At 34.2% G+C, this 27,143-nt stretch overlaps 2 protein-coding genes and 2 pseudogenes across 2 annotated transcripts; 1 reads left to right on the top strand and 3 right to left on the bottom strand.

Annotated features, from left to right (window-relative positions):
- Positions 1 to 445: 445 nt before the first annotated feature.
- On the bottom strand, positions 446 to 3,426 carry LOC120119992 (CBL-interacting serine/threonine-protein kinase 1-like). Its single transcript, XM_039139765.1, is given in 9 exon segments — positions 446 to 558; positions 561 to 573; positions 650 to 829; positions 912 to 992; positions 1,092 to 1,174; positions 1,256 to 1,352; positions 2,836 to 2,898; positions 2,991 to 3,146; positions 3,421 to 3,426. Coding segments are annotated over 9 exon segments (777 nt in total). The 3' UTR covers positions 446 to 460.
- Positions 3,427 to 5,469: 2,043 nt separating this feature from the next.
- Positions 5,470 to 8,705, bottom strand: LOC120119521 (annotated as a pseudogene).
- Positions 8,706 to 11,528: 2,823 nt separating this feature from the next.
- LOC120119991 (G-type lectin S-receptor-like serine/threonine-protein kinase SD2-5) lies at positions 11,529 to 11,912 on the bottom strand. The gene has a single exon (XM_039139764.1). It carries the CDS (start codon positions 11,910 to 11,912, stop codon positions 11,529 to 11,531), a length of 384 nt encoding a protein of 127 aa, XP_038995695.1.
- A 133-nt stretch (positions 11,913 to 12,045) lies between these two features.
- On the top strand, positions 12,046 to 26,392 carry LOC120119989 (annotated as a pseudogene).
- The last annotated feature ends 751 nt before the right edge of the window (positions 26,393 to 27,143 follow it).

Below are 27,143 nucleotides of genomic sequence, written 5' to 3'. Positions count from 1 at the left end.
TTCTATGGACGCCAGTCCTTGGCCTTGACCCCGAGGAATGCCGAGGTCTCTCGATAGCTTTGTACATAACTGCCAGGTACATCGAGAGACTGAATCAAGATTAGATAATGGAAGAGGCTGGTTAAGTCATCTAACTTCAAAGTTAACCGAGACTAAACAAAAAAATTTCAAGGGGCAGTGTCACTCCCACTGCCTTGCTAGCTTCGTCACTGAGTACATCATCGTTTCAATTACAACTGAGAATAACAAACACTATGACGACAGAATCGGAGCGATCGAGCGGGAAAGAAATGGTGCACCTGTCTATAAACCGTAGAATCGCCATACGATTTTCTTAATTCAACCACATACAATAATGGACTTATCTCAAACACCTGACAGTGACATATTTATACCAACAATGATCAATAGAGGTGCTGGAGCTTGGTTGTGCAAATTTCTACGAAAGAAACTGCTGCAATCACACACATTCCGACATCGTTATCCTGGTATCCGGATTCGGATCAAGTATCCTTCTTATCATGTTCCGAGCACCAGATGACAACCATTTAGGAATCCATCCCCTTTGCAAATCTGAAATTTCACTAGAGAGGATTAGATATCGGAGTTCACAACATAGTAGAAATCACCAACTACGGCCCTCGAATACCTTCTGATAGAGAACAGCAAGATTCCGATCATCGAAAGAGAGATAACCGGTGAGAATTACGTATAAGATGACGCCGCATGACCATATGTCTGAGGTGGCACCATTATACCCTCTATTAGCAAAAATCTCTGGTGCAACATAGTTAGGACTTCCACATGTTGTATGCAGTAAGCCATCCTCCTGATATTTCGAATCGAATTCAAAACCAGAACATAAAATCATTTTCTTTTTCATGAATTTCATGTCTAAAGGAGTACTATACCCGAATATGTCGAGGCAATGCACTGAGGCCAAAATCAGATATCTTTATGTTGCTATTTGCATCGATAAGTACATTTTCGAGCTGAAACATAGAAATAACAGATTTTAGCAGATTAACTTCATGAAATTCATATATCATGTTTGATTTTTGCTTTAACATGTCGAAAGACATGAAAATGACCTTGAGATCCCTGTGGAAAACACCTTGGTCATGGCAGTAACCGACACCGTCAATTAGTTGCTGGAAGAACTTCCTTCCTTCAGCTTCCCTTTGGAGGCCTTTGAATTGTGATATCAGAAGCAGCTAAAGAACGCAACTAAATTTATTGTTATTGCAGAAGAAACCCTGCCAGAAATTCGAGTCACTTACAATTTTGTCAAACAATTCCCATCCGGTTGCATATTCTAGGACCATGTAAATTTTGGTTTTGCTTGCCAAGACCTGCAAGTTTAAAGTGAAGGCATCAGTAGAGTCATTAGCTGAATGTTCAACTTAGCTAGAGGTAAGAATGCACAAACACAACACACACACACACGGTGAAAAGCTAAAACTCCGACGATCAGACCGAGTTTTTCATGCTCGAATTGTCTTTAATTTGCTAATCTCAAGTCTCACTCCCTAAGAATACAGCGGATAGTGATGAATTAACCGAAAACTCGAAGCTTAAAAGCTGGCCTAGGCACATTCAGGAGTTTATAGTAGTTATCGGAAGATACAACTCAAAATCAAGTTCAGCTACTCCATTTGCACTAAAACCTTGTCTCTCTCGTTGTTTACGGTTTTCGTTATTTAATTTTTCTCGGAGAAAACACCTCAATTCTCAGTTTCCGTTCCCGAAATCACGTGAAATCGAGCAGTGGCATGTGGGACTCAATTGATGTGGCCATGGAGCACAAAGAGTGATTCAGAGCAAGGCCAGGCCAACATAACCAGAAATGGCCCCCATACTCATGAATAACACCAAACCAGATTTATGGTCTCAATTCACTGTGACACACCTACTTCACGTTCAGAAGCATAATAATCCGAGACATCTATATATATATATATATATATATGAAAATATCTGTGGGGTGAGAGGTGGCAACCGGTGTGAGAACTTTTGAACCGTACTTTTTTTGGTACAATTATGCTTGCAGTCCAAGTACTCTTTTGACTTTCAAAATTTAATCCCTCTACTTGTCTACTTTAAAAACAGAGTCTAGTCTAATTGATAACAGATATTCAAATTTAACCGAAGTCGAATAACTCAATTCTTGTAACTAAAAGTAGAGGGAACAAATTCCAGAAGTACGAAAAACAAAAACCGGATCGACATAAATTGTCCTTTCCTAGATAAATTATATCTTTCAAGTTTAAATCTTTATCATGATTATCCAGATAATTAAGCATGAGTACTATGCTTAAAACATTGGTTCAGCGGATAATAACAATAAGTGTAATTATGTATTTAGTACTCACATATTCCCGCAGTTCCATTTTGGTCACTCAACTAGTTTTTTCCCTTCAAAATCATACCTAACGTCGTGTTTTGGCTCCATTTTGGTCGAACTGCTGGCGTCGTAATTTTTTTTTAATTTTTTCAATGATGACATGATAATACCTTAAGGATACGTATCAACAATTTTGTTTATTTTCTAACTACAAGTGATCAAAACTGAACCAACAAATAACGTTAGGTACGATTTTAAACAAAAATATAGTGAAGTGACAAAAACGGAACCTCAAGATTAGTTGGGTGACCTAATACGTGGTTTAGTCTAACAAGAAAGCAATGAAAGCACAATAGTAACAATAATAGTTCTAATTTGCGCCTAGTCCCTCTACTCTCAAGACATACAAAATTGAGTCCCTCTATTCTAATCACAGCAATTTAGTCTACTGGTACAGGGACTTGGAGCATGATTAAAAACTAAAACAATACCTCATGTAAACGAACCACATTGGGGTGTTTGAGCAGCTTCAAGGTGGAGATTTCTATCTTTATCTGCAAAAAAAAGAAAAAAAGAAAAAGATTAAAGAAATGGAGAACCCATTGAAGAAGAGAGTATGTGAATTTGAAAAGAAATAGGGGGAGACCTGATCGGTGATGTTGAGTTGAATGAGCCTGGATTTGTCGATGATCTTAACAGCAAAAGGGAGAGATGAATGGAGATTCTTAGCCAATTTAACTTTGGCGAAGTTTCCTTCTCGTAGAGTTCTCCCTAACTCGTAATTCCCCAGCTTCAGTATCTTCTACTCCTCCTCCTCTGTTGTTATTCTCTTGCTGCTGCTTATTCGCTCCTCCACCTTGTTTCATCTCTTTATCTCAATCACCTCATAGATAACAGCGTAACAATATATTCGTGTGTATATACAAGTATAATGGATTCGGAATGCGTCGAATTAGAAATTTTAAATTCATATATATTTTATGTATTATTTATATTTTTATTGATGAATTAATTCTGTAATTTCAAGATTTTGTAATTTGGCATCTCTTAATTTCCTAGTATAATCAAGTACATACTCTCATGTGTAGTCCCAAAGAGACGAATAGAATAATAAAAGATTTAGGGTAAATTATGTATTTCGTCTCTATTTATCATTTTGATTTATCTAATTAAACAATATAATTATTTTTTTAAATCACACCTAACGTTATGTTTTGATCATCTGTCGTTAAAAAATAAACAGAACTATCGATATGACATTTTTTGTTTTTCTATCATAATGTGATATTATCTTATGATGATATATCAATTGTATCATTTATTTTTAATGGTGGTTGACTAAAACGGAATCAAAACGTAACTTTATGTATTATTTTGTAAAATAGAATAGTCGGTGACCAAAACTAAAGAAAATTATAGTTTAGTGACTAGGTACATAGTTTACCAAAAATTTAATAGTAGATCCTATATGAACACCAAAAGAAATGATAAAACAAAAGATTTGATGTCAAATCTTAACAACATGATGATACCCTCGTCTTCAAATCTATTAGGTTATCCTTGTCCTAATGTTGTTTAATTTGAGGTTGAGATTAACTTTCCATTTAAGAAAAATAAAGGGGTCAAATTTTGGTTTTGGTCTATGCACTATGATCACAACTGGAATATAGTTATCATATTGTAATCCAACATAACTCCATCTATTTATTTTTATAATGATGGATTAGTCTAATAATTAATATCATTAACTGCTTCGATATTACATTATCGAAATGGTCAAAAGTACAAATTAAGGGACTAATTTGGGGGGGGGGGAATTAAAGGCCAGATTAGAAAGTATTATCAAATTCAGAGATTAAAAGTTAATTTATTCCAAAAACAAATAACCAATTTAATTTAATTTAAAAACCAGCTGTGGAGTAATTAATGCAATGAAAAGCAATAGAGTGCAAGTCTTATAAAGTATAATGCGTATACTTTTTGGGATTATTAATGCGTGCCGTGTATATATATATATATACTGAATAGTATGTGTAATATAATTTAATTAAATACGTAACAGTAGTAGTTTAGACAATATAATCAATCTACGCTAGTAGATTCATTTATGATTATATGTAATTTGTTTCTATATAATTTAAATTTTAACTTATAAATTTGTTTATTTATTTTAATAGTTTAAGATCATTATAATATAATATTTATTAAGAATTTTTTAAATTATTGTTAAAGATATAATTTTTTAACCATTAAAATAGATTTATGGTTCAAACCTATAAATTATTTTAAAATCTGAATTTATTTATTATTTTAAATTCGATCATTACTATTTGACTTGAAATTTTATAATAAAATTAATAGATTTGTTCAATTTAATTATAAAATTTCTTCATGCGCTACTCAAGGCTCACAATTTTCCACCAATGATGTCACTATGTTGGTCATCAATCGTTTCTGCTTCCTTCCACCGCCGCCACGCACGGCTTCGTCGTCACATGGTTTGTGGAGGTAAAGCTTTGACACGTGACATTTTCACATTTTACTTTTTTTGGGTATTTCATGCCACAATTTCTTAAACTAAAATACAACTTAAAAAAATCACAGTAGAAGATAGGGTAAACTACAAATTTCATACTCCTCTATTGCTTTTATTCTGTTTTGATCACACAATTATTTTTTAAAAATCATACAATATGTAATTACTAAAATTTGAAATAATGTCATATTATCACTGAAAATTTTAAAATATTACATTAATAGTTTTATTAATTTTTTAATAATATATGATCAAAATAAATTCAAATATAACATTTGATATGATTTAAAAAAACATAATTGATTAACCAAAACAAAACAAAAATAATAATTAAGATATTAAACGTACAATTTATCATATAAAATGATAAAATGTATAATTATATTAATTTTTATTAATTGTCAAACGTTAAGATACTTTTTATCCTAAAATAAAATATTAAAAAGGTAAAATCCTCCGTAGAAAGAATAGGGGATGTCACATGATAAACATGAAAGAAATATTGGATAATCATTCAAACATTAAAAAGCCATAATAAATTGAATCGATTTTAACTTTGTTCTCAAATTGACGAATAAGTAATTTGATCCATGAAAAAAACCTAATGACATCATCTTAATTAATCAATGTTTAATACACCAAATTAAATAACAATGGAAAAGAATGGTTATTTTCAGATCAAATTCAATGTTTCCCTTTCCTACTTGAATAGCTTTGCTTCTTAAATAATCGTCAAAAGTACAACATGTGCAAAGGTGAGGAACATCCTTGAATTGAACAAGGAAGTAGAGGATACACCAATGTAATTTATAAAACATACCCGAGGCCGAGGGTGTGTCGGTTTAAGTCTCAAAGAAACGAAGCTCCACCATGAATTCTTGATGCTTTGGGGAGTACCAAGCAACCGCCTTTGCGGCAAAAAGGACGTGCAATGCATATTCGATTGCAAACACCGGCTGGTCTGCCTGTATGTGCCACCTTTTGTCCTTGAAATCAATTAAGACTCCCGAATCAACTCTAAAACTGAAAGGTCCAGCAATCTGTAATGAAAATAACAAATAATGAAACTTGCTGCTCAAAACTCGGCTCAAGCAAATCCAATACTAATATCTAAAGCTCAAGATCCACTTGAAATAAAATCGAGCTATTTAAACTTCGCTTGATTGAGCTCGTTGACACAAGTTATACACTCAAACTCAAGTTCAAGCACGTTCTCTCTACTATTTTTTAATATAAAAATATTAAAGAAACATTTACAAATAAAAAGCTCGATTAGGCTTGCAAGCTGCTCAAATAGAGTATTAAGATACTCAAACTCGGTTCGCTTGATAGCTTGACCTGGGACTTGGATAGCTTATGAGAACAATTGTACAAGTGGCTCATTTACATCCTTATTCTAACTTTCCAAACTATGCATGAAAGTCAAAGTACTATCACAAAAATAGCAGAAAAATACTACCTTGGCTTCAGCTGCCATTCTTTTTAACATCCTAAATCAGTATGACAAGAATTATTTCAAAAGAAGTACCTGCTGCTGAAGTGAAAGGGTGGTCGTAGGGAAGATAGTTTTAATTGCTTTGGAACTAGGCTGGCGCGAATTCAAAAGATCTTGAGCTAATTGTGTGGCACCTGAAAGGAATTTAGAACCAGAAGGGAAATCCATGCGAGCCTGAAATCTTGTAAGATCAGAAAATAGCCGTTGGAAGTTCCCATGCTGGGCTGTAAATGACATGGATGCAAATATATCCCCTAGAAGGGAAGATTTTAGAGGTGGATGATGCAACGATAACTGCTTAATATCTTTAGCTTCGTCAACTAATCTTGCTGAATTTTCCCCAAAATTCGCACTCAAAGCAGCGCCTATGCATATAAAACAATGATATTTTATTATTTTCACAAAAGCTGCAGTCATAACTATGGAACCATTCATGATCCGAACAAGCAACTATAGTGCTGGAACAAGATGTCAATATCATATTTAAAACATGAATTATAATTAACTAAACATCTAGGTTACAACAAGTTCAGGGAGTCTTCAGGCTACTTTTTGTTAAATCTTACCAATGGTTCCCGATGCTGAAACATGGGGATCTGAAAGGAAAATGTCATAAGGTTGAACCATCTTGAGTTTCAGAGCTTGGCTCTTCCAAATGTCAACATTCTTCTTGTAAGAAAAGGCACATTTAGCAGAAAAACCGGGAAGTAGAGATGCGGGGACTTGTGCAACGGGGTCACATTGAAATTGCTTCGGTGACCCATGGTTATGGTGTAGGCACAAATGATAAATTGGACCAGAATCTGAAGGAAGAGAAGCCAAATCAAGTGCCATGGAGAAGGGTACATCCCAGTAATCACCAGTCTCTTTGTCCAAAAAGAGAGCTGGCCAAGCTGCATCTACTGTCAAATTATGTTGCGGAAACTGCCATAGAATCAAAGCATACATGTTTTCTACTTAGTATATTGTAGTAGCAGGGAATATAGGTCTAATTATCAATTTCAACCCTAAAAATGAGAAGTTAGTCCCTCTATTTTAATTCGTCGGAAATCTGTGTGAAAAACGAGAAGTTAAATCATTAACCTAACAAAATTCAGAAGTCCGACAATTTATATGCACAGAAAAGAAAATAGAAACCTTAATTCTAAACCCAAAAGTTTTGGCCAGTTTAAGAATGAAAAATGTATACAACTTAAAACATGCTACTGATTCATGATCATCTCCTCTGACTAAACCCTAACCCTTTCAATTTTAGAATCCCTATCTCCAACAGTTTAGAAATTTATATGCAGTAAAAGCCAGTAGTTCATGTGTATACCAACAAATGAACATACTTCCAATTTTCCAGGAAAAACATCAAATTCTGATAAATTAAAGTAGGGGGACTAACTTCTAAATTTAGGTGAAATTCATAATTAGACCAGTAATTAATCAGAGCGAAGGCAAAATAGCACTAGCCTTATGACAGTAAACTGCTTTCTTTCCGGGAATGGAGGGGTTGTGAGCATAATATGAATCAGAGCTAAAGTATAAAGTGTCATCAGGGGTTAATAGGACCTCAGAAGAGAATCCAAGAGCATACAAGGACTTGTCGAGAAGAAGCCTCCCGACCGATTTGAGGTCGCGCATAGACATGGCAGCTCCTCTATTTTCCTTTAAAGATGACAAAACTTGCGCAGGTTGAACTGGCCTAGCAGAAGGGAAGACCAATTCTCACTAAAAGGAATGCTCAAAACTCGCTGTAGAGTGATGCCAAAGTGATTGGTGTAGGAGGGAAGAAAAGGGGCGGCCATGAACCGCTGCATGAAATCAATCTGATTCGGCCTTGAAAGTCTGGTCCCTCTTGATAAACCCAACGGTAAAGCCTTCCCAGGGACAGCACGAGCCACTCCTTCAAGGGTCCGAGGTGTGGAGGCATCCAATTCCCAAAAATCGCCATCGCTTGCCCATCGGAGCTTCTTCATTGGCCCCTCGGTAAAAACCCAGAAAATAAAATAGAAACCCTAATACTAAAACCCAAAAGTTATGGCCACTTGGCCAGTTAAAACACTTGCTCCTGGTAATGCTACTGACTCATGATGAGTTTCTCTGTCTAAACCCTAACCCTTTCAATTTTGAAATTGCGGCAGTAATTTCCCACTTCCAACCCTCGCATTTATTTTACTTTGTTCTACTAAAAAGCAACAACAGAATTTTATTTTAAAAAAACTAGAAATCAAGTGAATTGCATTTGAAAGTATCAAATACGGATCTAAACACAAAAACCCTAGTAACTACGCTGCATTGCTCTAATGGGCTACGAAATTTTTTACGTAATTACAATAATAATTAACAAAAATGATCCAAGAAAAATAAAAGAGATGGTGTGAAACAATTTATCTCGTCAATGGTGGATTCAGAGTTGAAAGGTAGAGAAGATAGACCTTGGATCATAGGACAAATTGGCAATCGGCCGTTTCTTCATATCATTGGCCCTTTAGTTTTTCGGATCCAACTGATCCTACCCATATCCAAATTATTTTTCGTATAATTTCTACATAAAATAAAGACTAAATTATTTCAAATATCACTGAATTTTATCAACTGACTCATTTATATCACTAAATTTTTAATTTTATTAACTATAGTATTAAATTTTAGTTTTACATTCAATTATATTTCTATGTCGTTAAGTCACTAATAAGATAATAACATGACTAATGATTACTGACGTAGCCTGTCACACCAAAACATCGTTGTTTTGATGCCTAAAAGAATATTGTCTTTATCAAATGGTTATTTTAGACCAGTGACGGAGCCACAGCTTACTCAGGGTGGGCATGTGCTCACCATGAAATTCGAATTTTCTTCAATTAATTACTTATTTTACTGATGGTGCCCACCCTAAATTTTTTTATGTCTACCCTTGAATCTGAGTTTTCTTCGATTAGTTACTTATTTTATAATCAGTGTCACCCTGAAATTTTATTTGTAGTCATTCTATTAAAAAAAAAATTATTAACATATGTGTGCCCGTCCTTAAAAATATTTCTAGATCTGCCACTGTTTTGGACCATATTCTTTTTTTTAAAGCATTTTGATCTCAATATTTCATTTTAAGGTAAAAATGCCTCTAAAATTTTTATTAAAATAGCCACTTTGACCCTTATTTTTTTAACCCTCAACATTTCATTTTAAGCTTACAAAACTTTACTTTAGAGCGTTAATTCTGTTTGTGTGTTAACTACAAGTCTTGAACTATAGAGAGACTCTTTGGTCCTAAAATAAAATGTTATAAGCCAAAAATGATCCAAAAAAAAGAAAAGTGAATAAAATGACGATTTTAATAAACGTTAGAGGTTAATTTTAATATTAACTCTTTATTTATCTATTTGAACATACATGTCCATTTCTATGATTTTGGTGGCCCTCGGGCGAACTAAAAATTAGGTCTCTAATCAAGGATTTAAATTACAATTTGTATTTATGTCTTCGATCGTGTTTCATTTATCGATATTGCAAACATAACGAATGGTATTGCAATCGCTGCAAATATTGTGGTTGTGACTTTTTTAATAACATATGCTATTGTGGATATCATAGTTTTGGACAATATCATTACTATTGCAAAACGATCATTGTTATGGTTACATACTGTTATTTAAGTAATTGTTCTTAATAACAATTGTTGATTTTTTAAGAGTAACTTCATAATAACAATTATTGAAAAACATGGGTCTCTAATAAATAAATAAATTTTAGGAGTATATTCAAAATAACAAGTATTGAAAAAAATTAGACCTTTAATTAAAAATACTAAAAAATTGGACTCATAATAACAAATAAATATTAGCAAAAAGATTAAGTTTTAAAAGTATGCCCTTAATAATAAATATTGAGAAAAATTAGGCACCTGATAATAAATATTGAAAAAATTGGACCTCTAATAACAAATGTTAAAAAAAATTGGACAGTAACACAAATGTTAGAAAAAAATAAATTAAAAGACTAGGCCTACAATAATAAATATTAGAAAAATTTGAGTTCGTAATAATAAATATTGAGAAAAAATTGAACTCTTATTAACAAGTATTAAAAACAAATTCAACCTATTTAACATAAAATCATTTTTCAAGTATAAAAAATTATGGGCCTTGGGCAAGTGCCCCTCCTGCTCAAACCCAAATACAATCCTACGTACATGAGGATAGATAAAATACGGTTGGAATGAATATATGTACATGAAACAAAACAAGCTTACATCTAGGGATGGAGGCTGTAAACAAGCCAAATGAATATCGAGAGTATGTTTATGTTCGTTCGTTTAACTTTAATCGAATAAATGAATAGACACGAACAACTAAACAAATGAAATTTCTTGTGTATGTTTGTTCATTAAGAAATTTAACTTGTTCATGTTTGTTCATTTAAATGATAAATGAACATAAATGAACGAACGTAAACATACTCAAACGAATGAACAAAAAATTATTTGGGTTTATATTTGAGAAGAGTTTTTTCTTTGCAAATAATTTTAGGATTTATATATTTTTTAAATTGATTTGGATATTTTCTATTTGAGTTTAAAATTAATGGAGTTTAGAAATATTAATGGGTTTAAGGTTAAAATTTATTAATTCTTGTTATTTCAAACGGGTCTGGAGAACATAAACGACGAACATAAATAAACAAACATAAACGACGAACATAAATAAACAAACATAAACGAACATTTTGTTCGAATTCATTCATTTAATTAAATGAACATAAAATTTTGTTTATGTTTATTCGTTTAATAAATAAACGAACATAAACAAAATTCTCGTCAAATCTATAAAATTTTAAAATGATAAAAATAAAAATTATATATATATAAATTTAAATTTTTTTTATGAAGGCAACTGTCATCGCCCGCTTCTGTATGCATCATGTTTACATCCCATCCATATTCATCACCTTGGCCCAGATAACATAGAAGGCAAAACTATAGAAGATAAGGTCTCTGCAGCTTCAGGTGGCAATCCGTTCGGAAAATCTTCATTTATGTTACCTACAACATCAATCGACCCCTCCAACTGCTTCATCACGGCGGACATGGAAGGCCTCTTGCCATATTCAGTTTGCAAACACCACGCCGCAACCTTCATAATCTCCACGACTTCCAACGCATTCGACTACATATCGTCGCTCCGCTTGTCGACCAACTCCACGAGCTGTCCTTCCTCTAGCTTCCTCTTCAACAGTTCCAGTAAATGCCGGTCGTTCTCTTGTCGAGATCCATCGATGTTTCGTCGACCGCATAGGATCTCGAAGCTATAGACATCGGCTTTCTCGGTTATGACGGAGATGAACCATTCGGGAGCCATGTAACCCGGGGTTCCCCGCATGGTTGTAATGACTTGACTCTGGTCTTTTCTTATCATTGTCGATAATTTGGCGTTGAAGTTCTCGTCTAAAAGGATGTTTTCGGGTTTGATGTCTAAGTGAATTATCTTCTGGTTGCAATCTTGATGAAGGTAGGATAGTCCTTTGGCTATGTCAAAGATGATATTCTTCATAGTTTGCCAACCAAGAGCAAGGTCGACGTTGAAGACCCATCAGTCTAGCGAACCATTCGCCATGCATGTGCTCGTAAACTAAAAGCCTGTTGAACTTTTCGGCACAAAATCCAATCAAACTTACCAAGTTGAAATGGTGGATGTTCCCGATTGTCTGGACTTGGGCTATGAAAGACTAGTTAACCGGACCAAAGCCATCGAGATGCTTCACCGCCACATCGGAACCCGAAGGTAGTGTTCCTCGGAAAAACCGACCCGAATCCACCTTCACCGAGCTTGTTGATGCTCTTCAACTCTTCGTAAGAGAATAATCAAAGCCCCTGAAACAACTACAAAAATGAAAGCCGAGATAATCAGAGAATAAAGTTGAACAAGTATGCCCACAATAATCGATGTGATGAGTAGAACGATAAGTGTGGTAAGTAGAAAGTAGCAACGTGCTTTCATCTCATTCATCGTTGCTCTGGACAATTGGTTTGCAGGGAAAGAGTAAATAAGCTGCAACAATTAATGGCGTCAAACTTGACTAAGCCTAGAGTATATTCATGCTACCTTGTCGTGAATGTTCTTCTTTTTCAGAAACCAACAAGGTACATGCAAAAATCAGGCGAATATCGACAATTTTCTTTGGGAAACATATGGCTATATGTACTTGTCAGAATTGAATCACACTTATATGTGTGAACACATTTTTTTCGTCCTGGTACAATACTCTCACCAATCTTGATTTAGTGGGATTCAGAAAACAAACATAGCATTAGAGTTTTACTAGGATTCAAACTCCTAAAAATATGATAGAGTTTTATTAGGATTCAAACTTCTAAAAATAGAATCCAGAAACATTATAAATAGCCATTGTAACTCACTATTGTAATACAAGATTTACATACAAAATACAGAGAAAAACATGAGACCACATTCCAGAATCTGAAACACAAAACACCCAGTATGCTACTGCTTCACACGATCTCAAGACATTTAAATCTAAGTCCGGTGTTACACTAGTGGTGCAAAAACAAGCAAGAAGAAGCGCTAAGGATTTGTAGCTGAGCTGAATACACGGACTTTAATTTCCGTTTGCAGTTCGAAAGGTTTTTTTTAATTGCTTTTGTTGTTTTGGAACATGTTTGTTTGCAGAATTTTATAACTAAATGGGTATTAAATGCCTTTGAACAATGAGTTGGATAACCCCATGATATGCAATGAACGAATTATTTTTTTTTCTTCTGTTTTATAAAATACCAACGCTGACTGTTTTGAAATTGATGAGTTATATATTTGTTGTGTTTATTTCACATGTTGGTGTTTCTTATGTTCATTTGTCATAATAAATATGAATTAGGAAATGATAATACATTATTTATTTTTTATTTATTTTATTATTATTATTATTATTATTATTATTATTTATTCATTTTTTTTCTTTTTGTTTAGCATATAATATTTTATTTTGTCATCTACCATTTTGTTTATTTTTTCTTCGGTAGTAATTTCAACCGAAGATAAATAATTTGAATCGGGTTTTTAAATTTCAATTTTCGCAATTAAAGACAACCAGAAAATTAATTGGTACCGAAAGGGCAGTTCAAGGGTGCTAATCATTCCTTGACCGTAACCGACTCCCGAACCCGACACGTTTCTGGTACAACGCATATCAGGTAAGATGGTGTCCGACCCACCTAAATTCATTTTAAAGTGGTCGGTGACGACTCTAACCCCAATTCATTCACGTCGAAGCCCAATTTCGGAGCCCAACTGAAAGACGGTTGCGACAGCTTGGCGACTGGTAAGTGAATCAGGCTAAGGTAATTTTCAGTTGTCTTTTTAACGAAAATGGTAAATTTAAATTTTAAGGTAGCATTTCGATCCTTATTGCTTACTTTTGATTATATTTTCGAGTAAATAGTTGTACTAACCGTTTTCTAATGATTTCAGCCTTCAAAGTTTGTTTCTCACTTAAGGCTCTAAACCCGAGCTCTAAACCCTATTTAAGTAGGGGTAAAAGCGACGCTTTCGTGTGAATTTATTCACCGCACATGCCTAGCAAGTAGCCTTCGAGATTCATATACCTTATGTTTTCGTGTGAATTTATTCACCGTGCAGGCATAAGGAAATGTTTCCTCTCGAGTTTAACTTAGTCCATACAAGCTTGTAATGGGCTTAGGACTAAGGGTCTGACAAGCCCAAGGGGGCACCAGTAAGGAGAACTCGAGTACCTTTTTAGAACCTAAACCGGGAGATTACAAGGAATTAGAGCCCACCCCAAAAATTCATTCCAAACCCTAGGCTGCTTTGATTTTATTTCATGCTTTACTTTCTGTTCAAAGCATGCGAACTAGACAAATATGCGGTTAGGATTTGTTTGAAATTAGCATGCGGGATAAAGATCATGTTCGGGCAGGAATAATAAGCATGTGGGGTAGGATTTTTCATTTTTTGTTTTGATTTACCTCACTAACTCTTTATTTTTGTTCTCTTTTATTTTAAGTTTCATCATTAAAAAAGAGGTGTTGATCCAAAAAAAACGTGTTCGTTAAACGTAAATAATTCATATTAATGGACAAAGGGGTTGTAATACAAGAGGTGGAAAATGCAGGAGTCTGGCTATAGTCAGAAAAGACTGAGAAAGAAAAGAAGAAAAATCTGCAAGGCAACTATGTGTCACATTCGATCAAGAAGACGTGGTGCCCACAATCAAGTATATCACAGGTCAACTTTTCAAAAATAGGTTGAAAAATGTGGCAGGGGCAAGACGAGAAAAAAGTTACTGACCTCGAGAGTCCCTTCAAAGACAACAAGAACAATATGACAAAACGATAACTGAATTGGAAGCCATTGTCGACAAATTCAAGAAACAATCGAATGAACTTAAGATAATCCCTTTGATGGACGATTTCAATGGTGTTTCCGTTATAGAACAGATTCAGCAAAGGATGAAAGCTAGAGATGCAGTCATTCGATACTTCTGGGAACATGTACAAAAAGCAGCTCGTCACTTGCACGGTTTGGCCAGAGAAGTCGGAGCGGTTCGGCAGGGTATTCGACCGGTGACAGATGAATGGATAAGACTAGTCAACTTGTTTCTGGTTTAAAAGATTTAGTCAGGATGTACCTTTAAATATGTTTGTTATCTCTTAAAAGATAAAAACACTTTTGTCCCAATAAGGATTATTTATAATAACAGTCATATTTTCGGATCAATGCCTCAAACATTTCATGCATTTTTGCATTTTGCATCTACATTTCATTTTTAAGTATTTTCATAGCCATGAAATTTCTTCATGGAGGATTCGATGGAGTGTTCTTAACACGTGACACCACATGAAAGCAATATTTTAACAATTAAAAGAAAAAATTGAAATCAGTACAGTGGGAGCGTAATCAGTTGATTATAGTACTAAGCCGGCCAGTATGATCTGAGAAAAAAGTCCACATATCCTAAGGGCTACAATGTTGAAGTTGTTTGCAGTTACCATATAGGAAGCTTCGGACATTCATCTAAGAACTGTGAGTGCAAGATCCAAAACCTGATGGATTCAGGGGTATAGATAGTCGGAGAAGGGGGCATGACATTTACCGTTTGCATTGAGAGCATTGTTTTGTATGAACACGCTTTTGATCTTTCATGTTTGTTTAATCTTTTAAATAATTGAATTTATGCTACTTTCTAAGGTGGAGCAATTGAACAAATTTTAATCTTTAGTTCTTCGAATATTAAATGAATTAAGGATTCTTTTAATTCTTCAAGAATTATAGATTTTTGACATATGGCAAAATTAGACCTTTTCTTATTCTGTCTCAAACCCCAAAATAAAATACCTTGATTCTTTACCCAAAATAACTCATGATCATTACCAAAAAGACCAAATTTTGACATTACCTCCCTTTGAAATTTTTTAACAATGTCTTTATCTTTTTGATACACCCATATCTTTCTTTGAGTCAATAAATTCACACCGTTGTCTTTTTAGACTCAAAATTGACATTTTTATACCATTAAAACCCAAGGCATTGAGTTGTTCATTTGAACATGAGCATTCTTCTAAGACACAACTTGGGGCATCTCGTAGGGAGCCTGATCATTGAGACATGTTGGGGGCAAGAAGCAGAAAGAAGAATTCACTCGAAATAATTCTATCATGCATTAATTACACTGTTTTCATGTTAATAAAATTAATCCTGAAAATCTATCCCCCTAGGGATACCTCTTCTGTGAAAGCTTCCATGTATGAAATGATGAACGACTTTCTTTCTTTACCCCTTCACAACAGGAGAAAAATATATATCCCTTGTGTCCCCTTTTGAGCCTATAGTATTTTTCTTCTGATTCAACCCTAACCAAGGATCACCCTCCACACTGGAGGGCAAGGTGGAGAAAATCTGCTCGTACGAGTGAAGATATTAATTCAGATGAGATACCGAAAGGTAAACCAAATGCCAAGTACGAAGATTCAATCAAGGACAAAAAGAGAAAAAAGCAAAGAGAAAATAAAAAGAGAAAAACAAAGGAAAATTGAAGAAAAAATAAGACAAGATGCATATGCAAAGATTCTCTCGATTCAAACGACGCATCGAGATTCAAACTATGAGATTGATCAAGCACAATCATTTCTGAAACACTGAATCACTCCACTCTAAGATCATAGAGCATCAAGAGAGAGACACATACGAGCAGATTCAAATTGAGCAAGATATGATTGAAGACATCAAAATGAATTGATCATTGGTTCAATCACCCTTAAACACTTGTTTAAGCCTTTTATCCCTTACTTTCATAACCATGAACCATGACATATGTTACGTGCCTTAAAAGTCCTTTCTAATCATACATGGATTTCTAAACAGAAGAGACTATCTTCAGATTTCATCCCGCTCATCAGGATTAATCTTTATTTGTAAAAACCAGTGTAATTAATGTATGATACAGAAAAATAACAAAGGGGGGTTCAAGACGTAAATTATGAATGACGTCTTGAAACCAAAGGAGAATTCGAGTTGAAAACCTGAAAAGGCGGCTCGAATACAAAAATTGGGCAGATTAGGCGATCGCACAAATTCCTTGATAAGGCATCGCACAATCCGAGCGTGACCATGAAAGCTGGGAATCGGAGAACACTTCCAATAGAGGAGCATACAAGCTACCCCATCAAACCTTTGAGCATCAAATAAACAAAAATGTCAAACCTTTGACCAAACACAATAACCTGTGACTTTTTTTATCATTTCCTTACTTAACCATTTCCCAAAAATAGATTTGATCTTGGCACGTGTCAAATAGCTATAATTTATTGAAGGATTAACAATGTAATTAATTTTTTGATATCCAATGAACTCTAGTTTTATTATTTGTCTCAATTGTAAAACAGTGAAAGGGGCAATATTTTCAAAACTTTTGATTAAACATTTTTCGAAACTCTTTTTTGATATTTTCAGAACTTTAAAAATAAAATAGAAAGAAAAACATGTTTTTTCAAAACAAGACAATCTCTCTAGAGTGGATCTTGGTAAATGACATGTGGCTTTCAAACACAAAGCTCATGCTTAGAATCAATGCTGAATCAAGAAATGATGAACAATGAGGGCATCTTTGAAGATTCAACATTAAATGTTGGGGCATTTTTTGAGATTTAACATCAAATGTTGGGACATTTTTTGAGATTCAACATCGAATATTGGGGCATCTTTGGGAATTCAATATCCTGATGTGAATTATCAGATCTTCTGAAGGTCTTTCCTCCACGTGTAGGAACCAGCAGTCAAAAAATGAGATTCTGTCCGATGAATAAAACAAGAACTAATTCATTATGCATGCATTGTAGAGGTTCATTTTTTCACATGCATAATTTTTGCAGCTTTAGAGTCAAGTTTCAACTTCAAGACGAAAGATACTCGATTCAAAGCACATTCAGAAATTGATTGTGGTTGCTCAACTTCACAGCGAAGGGGCAACTGTCTGTCGACAAATAACTTTCCAATTTTATTCAGAGTCAATTTCAACTTCACAACGAAGGATATTGGACTCAAAGCGGCACAATTTGCTCGAGAGTAGATTTTAACTTCACGACGAAGGATATCTAGCTCGAAGCCAAACTTCACAATAAAGGGGTCATCCACGGTTTCAACTTCACGGCGAAGGGAATCGTGTTCACACGTAACATATAATACTTGGATTTCAACTTCACGACGAAGGGACCATCCATGATTTCAACTCTACGACGGAGGATATTGTGCCATTTTGAGGCTCAACTTCACGACGAAGGGGCTTCCCAGTTTCAGAGCCAATTTCAACTTCACAGTGAAAGATATTGGACTCGAGACAACACAAGTTCAACTTCACAGCGAAGGGACGACTGGTTGTCAACAAACAATTTCCCAGTTCCAAAGCCAATTTCAACTTCACGGCGGAGGATATTGGACTCGGAACAATACAACTTACTTGGATTTCAACTTCACGACGAAGGATATCCAATTCCTGGCTCAACTTCACGGCGAAGGGGCCACCCACGATTTCAACTTCACGACGAAGGGAATCGTGCTCACCATTGTCTCTCTTGAGACAGTTTCCAAGTTTTGTCTCTCTTGAGACAGTTTCCCTTGAAATAAAATCTTTGAATATCTTTTCCTTGAAACAAATTTCGTCTCCCTTGAGACAGTTTCTTTTAGAACTAAGTTTTGTCTCTCTTGAGACAGTTTCTTTTGAAACAAATTTTGTCCCTATTGAGACAGTTTCTCTTGAAACACAAAAAAAAACCCTCGAAATTGTTTCTCTTGAAAAAAAAACTTTGAAAATGTTTATCTTGAAACACAAAGCCTTCGAGTTCGATTACGCTCAGCTTCGAGGGCACATCATTTGCAGCATAACTCAAGGCTAGAAGGGTTATCTGTCAACAAAGACCTTTGAGTTCGACTACGCTCAGCTCCAAGGCACATCATTTGGAGCATAACTCAAGGCAAGAAGGGTTATCAGTCATCAAAGACCTTCAAGTTCGATTGCATTCAACTCAGAGGCAAATCAAATTTGCAGCATAGCTCAAGGCAATAAGGGCTATCTGCCAACAAAATTGTCGAGTTCGATTCCATTCAGCTTGATGACAAATCAATCACACTACTTTCCGGTTGCAGTCAAAGTTTTCAAGTCGAGAAGAAGACCTGGGTTAGTCGTACCTTAGTGACAAACAACCATTTTCAAACAACATATCTTAAGTCAATAAAAACTATCTGTCAACGAAGATTTCTGAGTTCGATTCCGATCCAAGAAGAAGATCGAAGGGTAACGAGAAGCCACATGCCGATTCAAATACCGAACTACGACTTCAATTCCATATCATGAACTCGACTTCATCTGCAACTCAATTCGACAGTGAGTTATTGAAACATCAGAGTCAGTTTTCAACTCCACCGAACGAAATGTATGTCTTTTAATCTTTGCCCTATCCCCGTTACACGACTATGGGCAAAGAGGGGCAACTGTCAACACACTTTTTCGTCTGGGTACAATACTCTCACTAACCCTGATTTAGTGGGATTCAAAAAATAAACATAGCGTTACAGTTTTACTAGGATTCAAACTCCTAAAAATAGGATCCAGAAGTATTATAAATAGTCATTGTAACTCACTATTGTAACACATGATTTACATACAAAATACAGAGAAAAACGTGGGACCACATTCTAGAGTCTGAAACACAAAACACCCAGTGTGCTGCTGCTTCACACGATCTCAAGACATTTAAATCCAAGTCCGGTGTTACACCAGTGGTGCAAAAGCAAGCAAGAAGAAGCGCTAAGGATTTGTACCTGAGCTGAATACACAGACTTTAATTTACATTTGCAGTTCGAAAGATTTTTTTTTAATTGCTTTTGTTGTTTTGGAACGTGTTTGTTTGTGGAATTTTATAACTAAATGGGTATTAAATGCCTTTGAACAATGAGCTGGATAACCCCCATGATATGCAATGAACGAATTGTTTTTTTTCTGTTTTATAAAATACCAACGCTGACTGTTTTGAAATTGATGAGTTATATATTTGTTGTGTTTATTTCACATGTTGGTGTTTCTTATGTTCATTTTTCATAATAAATATGAATTAGGAAATGATAATACATTATTTATTATTATTTATTTATTTTATTATTATTATTTATTATTCATTTTTTCCTTTTTGTTTAACATTCAATATTTTATTTTGTCATCTACCATTTTGTTTATTTTTTCTTCGGTAGTAATTTCAACCGAAGATAAATAATTTGAATCGGGTTTTTAAATTTCAATTTTCGCAATTAAAGACAACCGGAAAATTAATTGGTACCGAAAGGGCGGTTCAAGGGTACTAATCCTTCCTTGACCGTAACCGACTCCCGAACCCGACACATTTCTGGTACAACGCAGATCAGGTAAGATGGTGTCCGACCCACCAAATTTTTTTTTAAAGTGGTCGGTGGCGACTCTAACCCAATTCATTCACGTCGAAGCCCAATTCTGGCGCCCAACCGAAAAACGGTTGCGACAATCTGCAAAAATGTTTTACTTTTCGCCAATGACTCATTTCACTGGATTGTGTTTTGTTAGTTAAACTCAGGGAATATTAGGTTTAATCATTTTTTGGTAGACTAAATACGGTAAATGATTCAAAAATATTATTGAGACGCAAACCAAGTGATCTCAATAATTAAGAGATTTGTAATTTTCTTTAAAAGTTTTGGGTTCAAGGACCAATAAGGGTACAAGTGTTTGTTATTAAGTGGTTGAGAGTCTTTGAACATATATTACATTGTATTTATCCCATATTTATAAAAAAAAACTATTGAGAGTAAACAAATGTTTATGAATAATAATTTTTTTTATTATTAAAAATCAATTAGTTTAGTGGGATGAGGTATTGTATCCCTTAAATAAATTCAAATGTTTAAATATTGACGTTTGTGGATGGAGTAAGTTAGGTTAGGACAATTGCCTTCATTTTTACAGTATCCGATCCTAATTAATTGATTAATAAATCGAATATTGGGTTATAAAAAAATAATTGAAAATTTTCTTATGTAGTGAGGACAAATAAAATTTCAAGATAGATATTATCAATAAAATGAACAATATTCATTAGGTTGTTTGGTCTCGGTACCAAATTGAGAATTAAAGTTAAATTCAGGTATCAAAATGAAATAAAAGAAGTCGTATACTAAATTGAACATTAAAACTAACTTCGGGTATCAAATGATATATTAAACCTAGAAAGCATTCCACAATGACACGTCCAACAGACTCAAACTAACGAATGTGTAAAAGGCTGAATAGAAACAAGGATTGACCATGCAGATACGTATACAATACGTAACTCGAGAGAAAAATATTATCTTTATTTTATCTTAAAAATTGTCCCTTGTATCAATTTTATTTATTAGAACGTGACATTAAATATTTTAAATTAATTTATAAATTTAAATTATGATATTATAAAAAGTATGAATTAAAATAAAAGAATTATTTTCTAACGAATTTTTATAATTTGTAATTTAAAATTAATTATTTATTGATCAAATACTTATAATTACATAATATATATGTCCTGTTTATTGATTAAATACTTATAGTTACATATATATATGTCCTGGGTCTATGTGAAGTCAAAATTTGAAAATTTCGGATCACATACGATTTTAGTCCATTTATTATCGTTAAATTTAAATAATATAATGATAAAATTAGTCTTTAATGTTTAGAAAAATAATTATTTTAGTCTTTATTTTTTTCTAAGTGTTTTGATATTAACATTTCAGAGATAAAATATCTTGATTGGATGAAAATTATTAATTAATTAAGACTTTCCGGTGACGAAGTAGACTCACATGATTTAAAATGCATTTACTTATAAATTGTAATTATAGTTAGTATATTTTTATAAATATATATAATTAATTATAATTATATTTTTCTCTAAATATTTTTCTTTATAAAAAATATATAACAAGTAGCTAAATTAGCTCGGTGGTTAAGTCAAATTTGGGTTTGATTCCAATTGCAGCCTTTATTTAATTTACTCTCAAACTTAGATATTTATATGTAGTTTACGAATAAAATAAATTAGGTTGAAATGATTGTCCTTGTCTCTATATTACTCGATGTAAATCAATAGATTAATATAATATATATATCATATTAAATACTTTAAAGTGCTTCCAAATAAGACTTGTTAAATTAATTGTAAAGTTTCTTTTCTTTCCTTCTTTTTTTTGTCTTCAATTTATTTCTACTTAAAAGAGGAGAGAAAAGAGAGAGAAGAGAAATTTTACTCTTAATAGATATTAAAAAAGAAATGAGATGTCACAATAATACGTGAAAGATAGTTCATATATAGGATCATATTAAACATTTTTATTAGTTAAAGTGACATAATAATACGTGAAAGATAGTTCATATATCATATTAATTTTTGTCAAAATATAAATACTATATTAGACGTTTTATCAGAATACAAGTATCATATTAAATATTTTAAAGTACAAACATTATATTTAACATTTTCTCGAAATACATGTTTGGTAACATTATCCTTCTACAAATTTGCCTGAGCTTACGAGCAAAGACTTGCTTTTTTTTTTTTTTGATTAAAAAAATTGCGAAAGAAAGTTGCTTTCCCCTTTTTTTTCTTGCACTTATTTAATTCCACTATATAAAGGAAATAGTATATAGGATCAAAATTATTGATGAATATATTCTATTTGTACATACATAAAATTAAAGATGATTAAAGTCAAGTATGATTAATTAAACTATAATAATAAAGTTGACAAATTGCTTTTTCAGAACCAATCACTAGCAAAATAGGTCGGTTTTGATTGAAGTTAAGAATGATTAATTAAAATATAATAATAAAGTCTTCCCTTGGTCTACTGTTCCTTTGATTTCATTCAGAACGTTTTAGTAGCCAAGAAAATGTCGGTTTTGATATATATGTTGGTTTAACTGGTTTTTGATATTTTAAAACTGAACTGACTAATTGCATTCTTACATGTCTGTCGGATCTGACCTAACATAACCAGATGTTAAGCAAAATGTTGAGCATGATGGATGCTAATCAAGTCACTAAGTAGTAAGTACTTGACTTTTAGCGACCAGCACCCCCTCTGATTTGTTTTTGAACAACTAGCTCAATTTGCTCTGATCACTATCACCTGTGTCGCTATTTTCTTATTTTTATTACTCCTTCTGTCTATCTATATTGATATCTTCTTTTATGCAGATGTATGCATAGCCACAGAAGAGGGAAAGCACTAAATGGGAGAAACGAAGAGATGTATGGTGGGAGGTTTGAAAATTTTGTTGGGCATTTCGTGCTTCCTGTTTCTAGTAACCATAATTTTACTATGAAGGGATGATTGCATACTCTTTTTTCCTAGGATGTTGTCCCAAAATTTCCGACTTCTTGTGGTGTTGAATGGGTTGATGCAGAAGATCCCCTTTTTCTGCTGTATACTAGTGGGAGTACTGGGAAGCCAAAGATATTTATTTTGCTTGGTTGAAGTATTCTACTTAGTTTCTCATTTTCCTTTCCTCTGCTCTAATATGAACTTTTAAAAGGGCGTACTTCATACAACTGGAGGATAAATGGTGTACGCAGCTACAACATTTAAATATGCATTTGACTACAAGGACTCTGATGTTTACGGGTACTTTGGACGCTCTTCACGCTTATGTTCTTACAACTTTATAGCTCTTGCCATTTAGTATGTTGCTGATGCTGTGTCTTTGTTGACATACCTTTTTCTTAAATTTAGGTGCACAGCTGACTGTGGTTGGATTACAGGACACAGTTAAGTTACTTATGGACCCATGCTTAATGGAGCAACAGTAGTTGTGTTTGAGGGGGTAAGGATTAACAATTCCTCTTAGACACGAAAAAAGAGATTATAAGCATCCAAGATTTTCAGCTACTCCAGCTTTAACTTTTGATTCCCTAAGTTTATTATTAAGGGCTAAGGAGAAAAAAAATCTTGGCAACTAATCTAGATTAATGAGAACATATTGGGTGAAACATAATGGTATATTGGAAGGTTCTGACAAGTTATAAGGTGTTCCTGAGAGTTTATCGAGAGAGCAACTAGGTTTGACAAGCCATTAATAAGTGTTAGATTCTTATAGTACTTAAACAACATATTTTGGATGGATATATTATATATGTTTCACTAGGCAGCAACATGATCTCTTGTTATATGCAGGCCCCAGATTACCCTGATCCTGGACGGTGTTGGGACATTGTCAACAAATACAAGGTGACCATATTCTACACTGCCCCTACATTGGTGCGCTCTCTCATGCGTGATGGTGATGAAGCAAGATTCTTTCTCAAATCTTGTTTATATTGGGTTCAGAATGCTTATCAGAATTTTGTGTATAAAGAGACCTCTTGGTTACTATTTTGCCTCCTTTATGTTGATATTTGACACCCATCTTCATAATTTCCATGGCTTCAAGGTACTTGTCTTTGATTTGTCATTGAAAATCGCTGGCTAAAATCAGAGGGAGTAATAAAGAAAGGATCTCCATTGAATTTTGCAAGCATTCAGTCATTTTGTTTGATTCTGTCATGAAGGTTTACTTGTTTGGATGATCTGACTGAGACTATTCTTAGTCCTGAAGATCTATTTTTCTTTTGTGTTTGGAGAAAACCACTGGAGTTCCTCTTGATGTATTTCCAAATTTGTATTGATATCACTATTGCCGACTATGCAGTATGTTACACACTACTTGGGGAAGAGCCTGCGTGTACTTGGAAGTGTTGGTGAGCCTATTAATCCAACTTCTTGCAGGTTCTCAACTATAAAATTCTTTTTTTTGTCTCCCATCTCATTTTATATGTAAAAAACTGTTTTTCATCTAAAATGATCCCATACTGTAGGTGGTTTTTAATGTTGTTGGAGGGTCTAGGTGCCCTATTTCTGACACTTGGTGGCAAACAGAAACAGGTGGCTTTATGGTAAGTTCTTGTTTCTCTTTCGTGTTACATATTTTGGTACCATCTCCTCATGAAAATATTATCAGAACTATTTTTCACTTGTAAATTTTGGTTGAATTTTCTCAGCTGTACATGCTATTTTAACTTTTAATTATTGTTTTCTTTGTCTCGACTGGCAGATTACTCTCTACCCGGGGCCTGGCCACAGAAGCCTGGTTCTGCAACCTTTCCTTTCTTCGGAGTTCAGGTTTAATACACTGCTGTTACAGAGAATTAGCATTTTCCCCCTTTCCGTTAATCTTCTTATTGTATAACTGCAGCCTGTCATAGAGGATGAGAAAGGAGTTGAGCTTGACGGTGAGTGCAATGGTTACTTGTGTGTGAAAAGCTCATGGCCCGGTGCATTTCGAACTCTTTATGGTGACCATGAGAGATACGAGACAACATACTTTAAGCCATTCCCTGGATATTATTTTACTGGTGATGGCTGCCGCAGGTACTTTGGTATCCACCGAAATTCCCGTTTCATTGGTTTGCACTTTTATCAGCATATGAGTATGACATATGATTCTAAGCCACCCCTTTAGTTTTATCCAGTGATTGCGTCCTAACTGCACGAGTGCTACATTATTGTTATCTTTGTTTCAGGGACAAGGATGGTTACCACTGGCTTACGGGAAGAGTCGACGATGTTATTAATGTTAGGTATGTTATCTTGAAACTAGTCAGCCTGTTGAAGGTTCCGTGTCTGTTTCTTTCCTACTGACTGTCAGTAATACTATCTTAATATTCGCAGTGGACATCGTATCGGCACAGCTGAGGTGGAATCTGCTCTAGTCTCTCATCCTCATTGTGCAGAAGCTGCTGTGGTTGGTGTTGAACACAAGGTATGCAACGGGGCTTGATGCATTATATATCAAGTAGCCAAGAGACATGGTCAGTAATCCCTAAGCTTTCATCTTCTGTTGGTCTCAGGTTAAAGGGCAGAGCATATATGCCTTTGTAACTCCTGTGGAAGGCATTTCTTACAGCGACGAACTCCGAGAGAGCCTTATACTCACTGTGCGAAATCAGGTTAGAAGTTATTCCCATTGGTCGTGGCATTTTTTCGAGTGCGTGGTCCTACTCCATTTTTTTCTAGTGCGAAATCACTGTGCGAAACAATCAGGAATTTAGATATATGCTATGATCTCAACTGTCCCTTACCATTGAGTCCTCGAAATGAAAATTTAGACTATTGCTGTAGCTAGCGGTATCCTTACATCCCGGTTAGATAAATATCGGGTGGTTGAAAGGTGTTCAATGTAGTGGTAATGAGAAGAAATCGACATGGGCGACTTGCAGATAGGAGCATTTGCAGCACCTGACAAAATACACTGGGCACCTGGACTCCCGAAAACAAGGAGTGGGAAGATAATGCGGAGGATTCTGCGGAAAATCGCGTCTAGACAATTGGATGAACTCGGAGACACGAGCACGCTGGCTGATCCGGGTGTTGTTGATCAACTTATTGAACTTGCGGATGTCTGAGACTTTTAACCATGCGTGCCTTGCCGGGAAAGGAATCGTTCCCATTTGGACGGTGAGTCCATTTTCTGCCTCTTAGCATCTTCTAGCTTGATTTGAATTACTTGCTTTAATTTTTGCCCTATATTTGGAGGTTGCCTCATCCTTATGACTTTACCCCCCCAATATTTCTGTGTACATTTGTACTATTTAAGAAAATAACAGTGACAGAATAAGAAGAAAGATGAAGAATTCATAAATGTATATATATATATTTGTCTTAATCTCATCAAGTGGTTACAGAGAGTATTATTCTTCTTAAAGGTATCGGATTACAACAGTTGTCTACGGGGTGTATATGTATTAATGAACAAGAAAGATTTTGAATAAAAATTATCTTTTAATAGTTTGGGTGATTACAATATATTACTTGTTTATAGTTAATAACATACCTATACTCTAAAGATGCAATTGTTCGAACTTAAATTTCTTAAAAAGATAATATTTGATCATTGAATCTACTTAATGAAAATAATAAGTGACAAAGTTATATTTAAATCATATTATGTTACACTTCATTGACAACAAAGTTACATTTGAGATGAAGACCAAGCTATATTTAAATTATATCATGTTACATCCGTTGACAAGTGACACTATTATCTTATGTGTCAATTATACCCCATTGGCAAGTAAGTACGATTTATTTCATAATTTATGATAACTCCTCTAATTACCTTTCTCTTTTATCTTATTGAAAATAATATAAAAATAA

This window comes from Hibiscus syriacus, unplaced genomic scaffold (assembly GCF_006381635.1).
Source record: "Hibiscus syriacus cultivar Baekdansim isolate YM2019G1 unplaced genomic scaffold, ASM638163v2 tig00110332_pilon, whole genome shotgun sequence".
NCBI lineage: Eukaryota > Viridiplantae > Streptophyta > Magnoliopsida > Malvales > Malvaceae > Hibiscus > Hibiscus syriacus.
The sequence above is the reverse complement of the archived record's forward strand: the minus strand, read 5'-3'. Positions and strand labels throughout refer to the sequence as shown.

Excerpts from the sequence above, each read along its gene's own strand:
- LOC120119991 (XM_039139764.1), bottom strand. The coding sequence starts at position 11,912 with ATGAAGAATATCATCTTTGACATAGCCAAAGGACTATCCTACCTTCAT.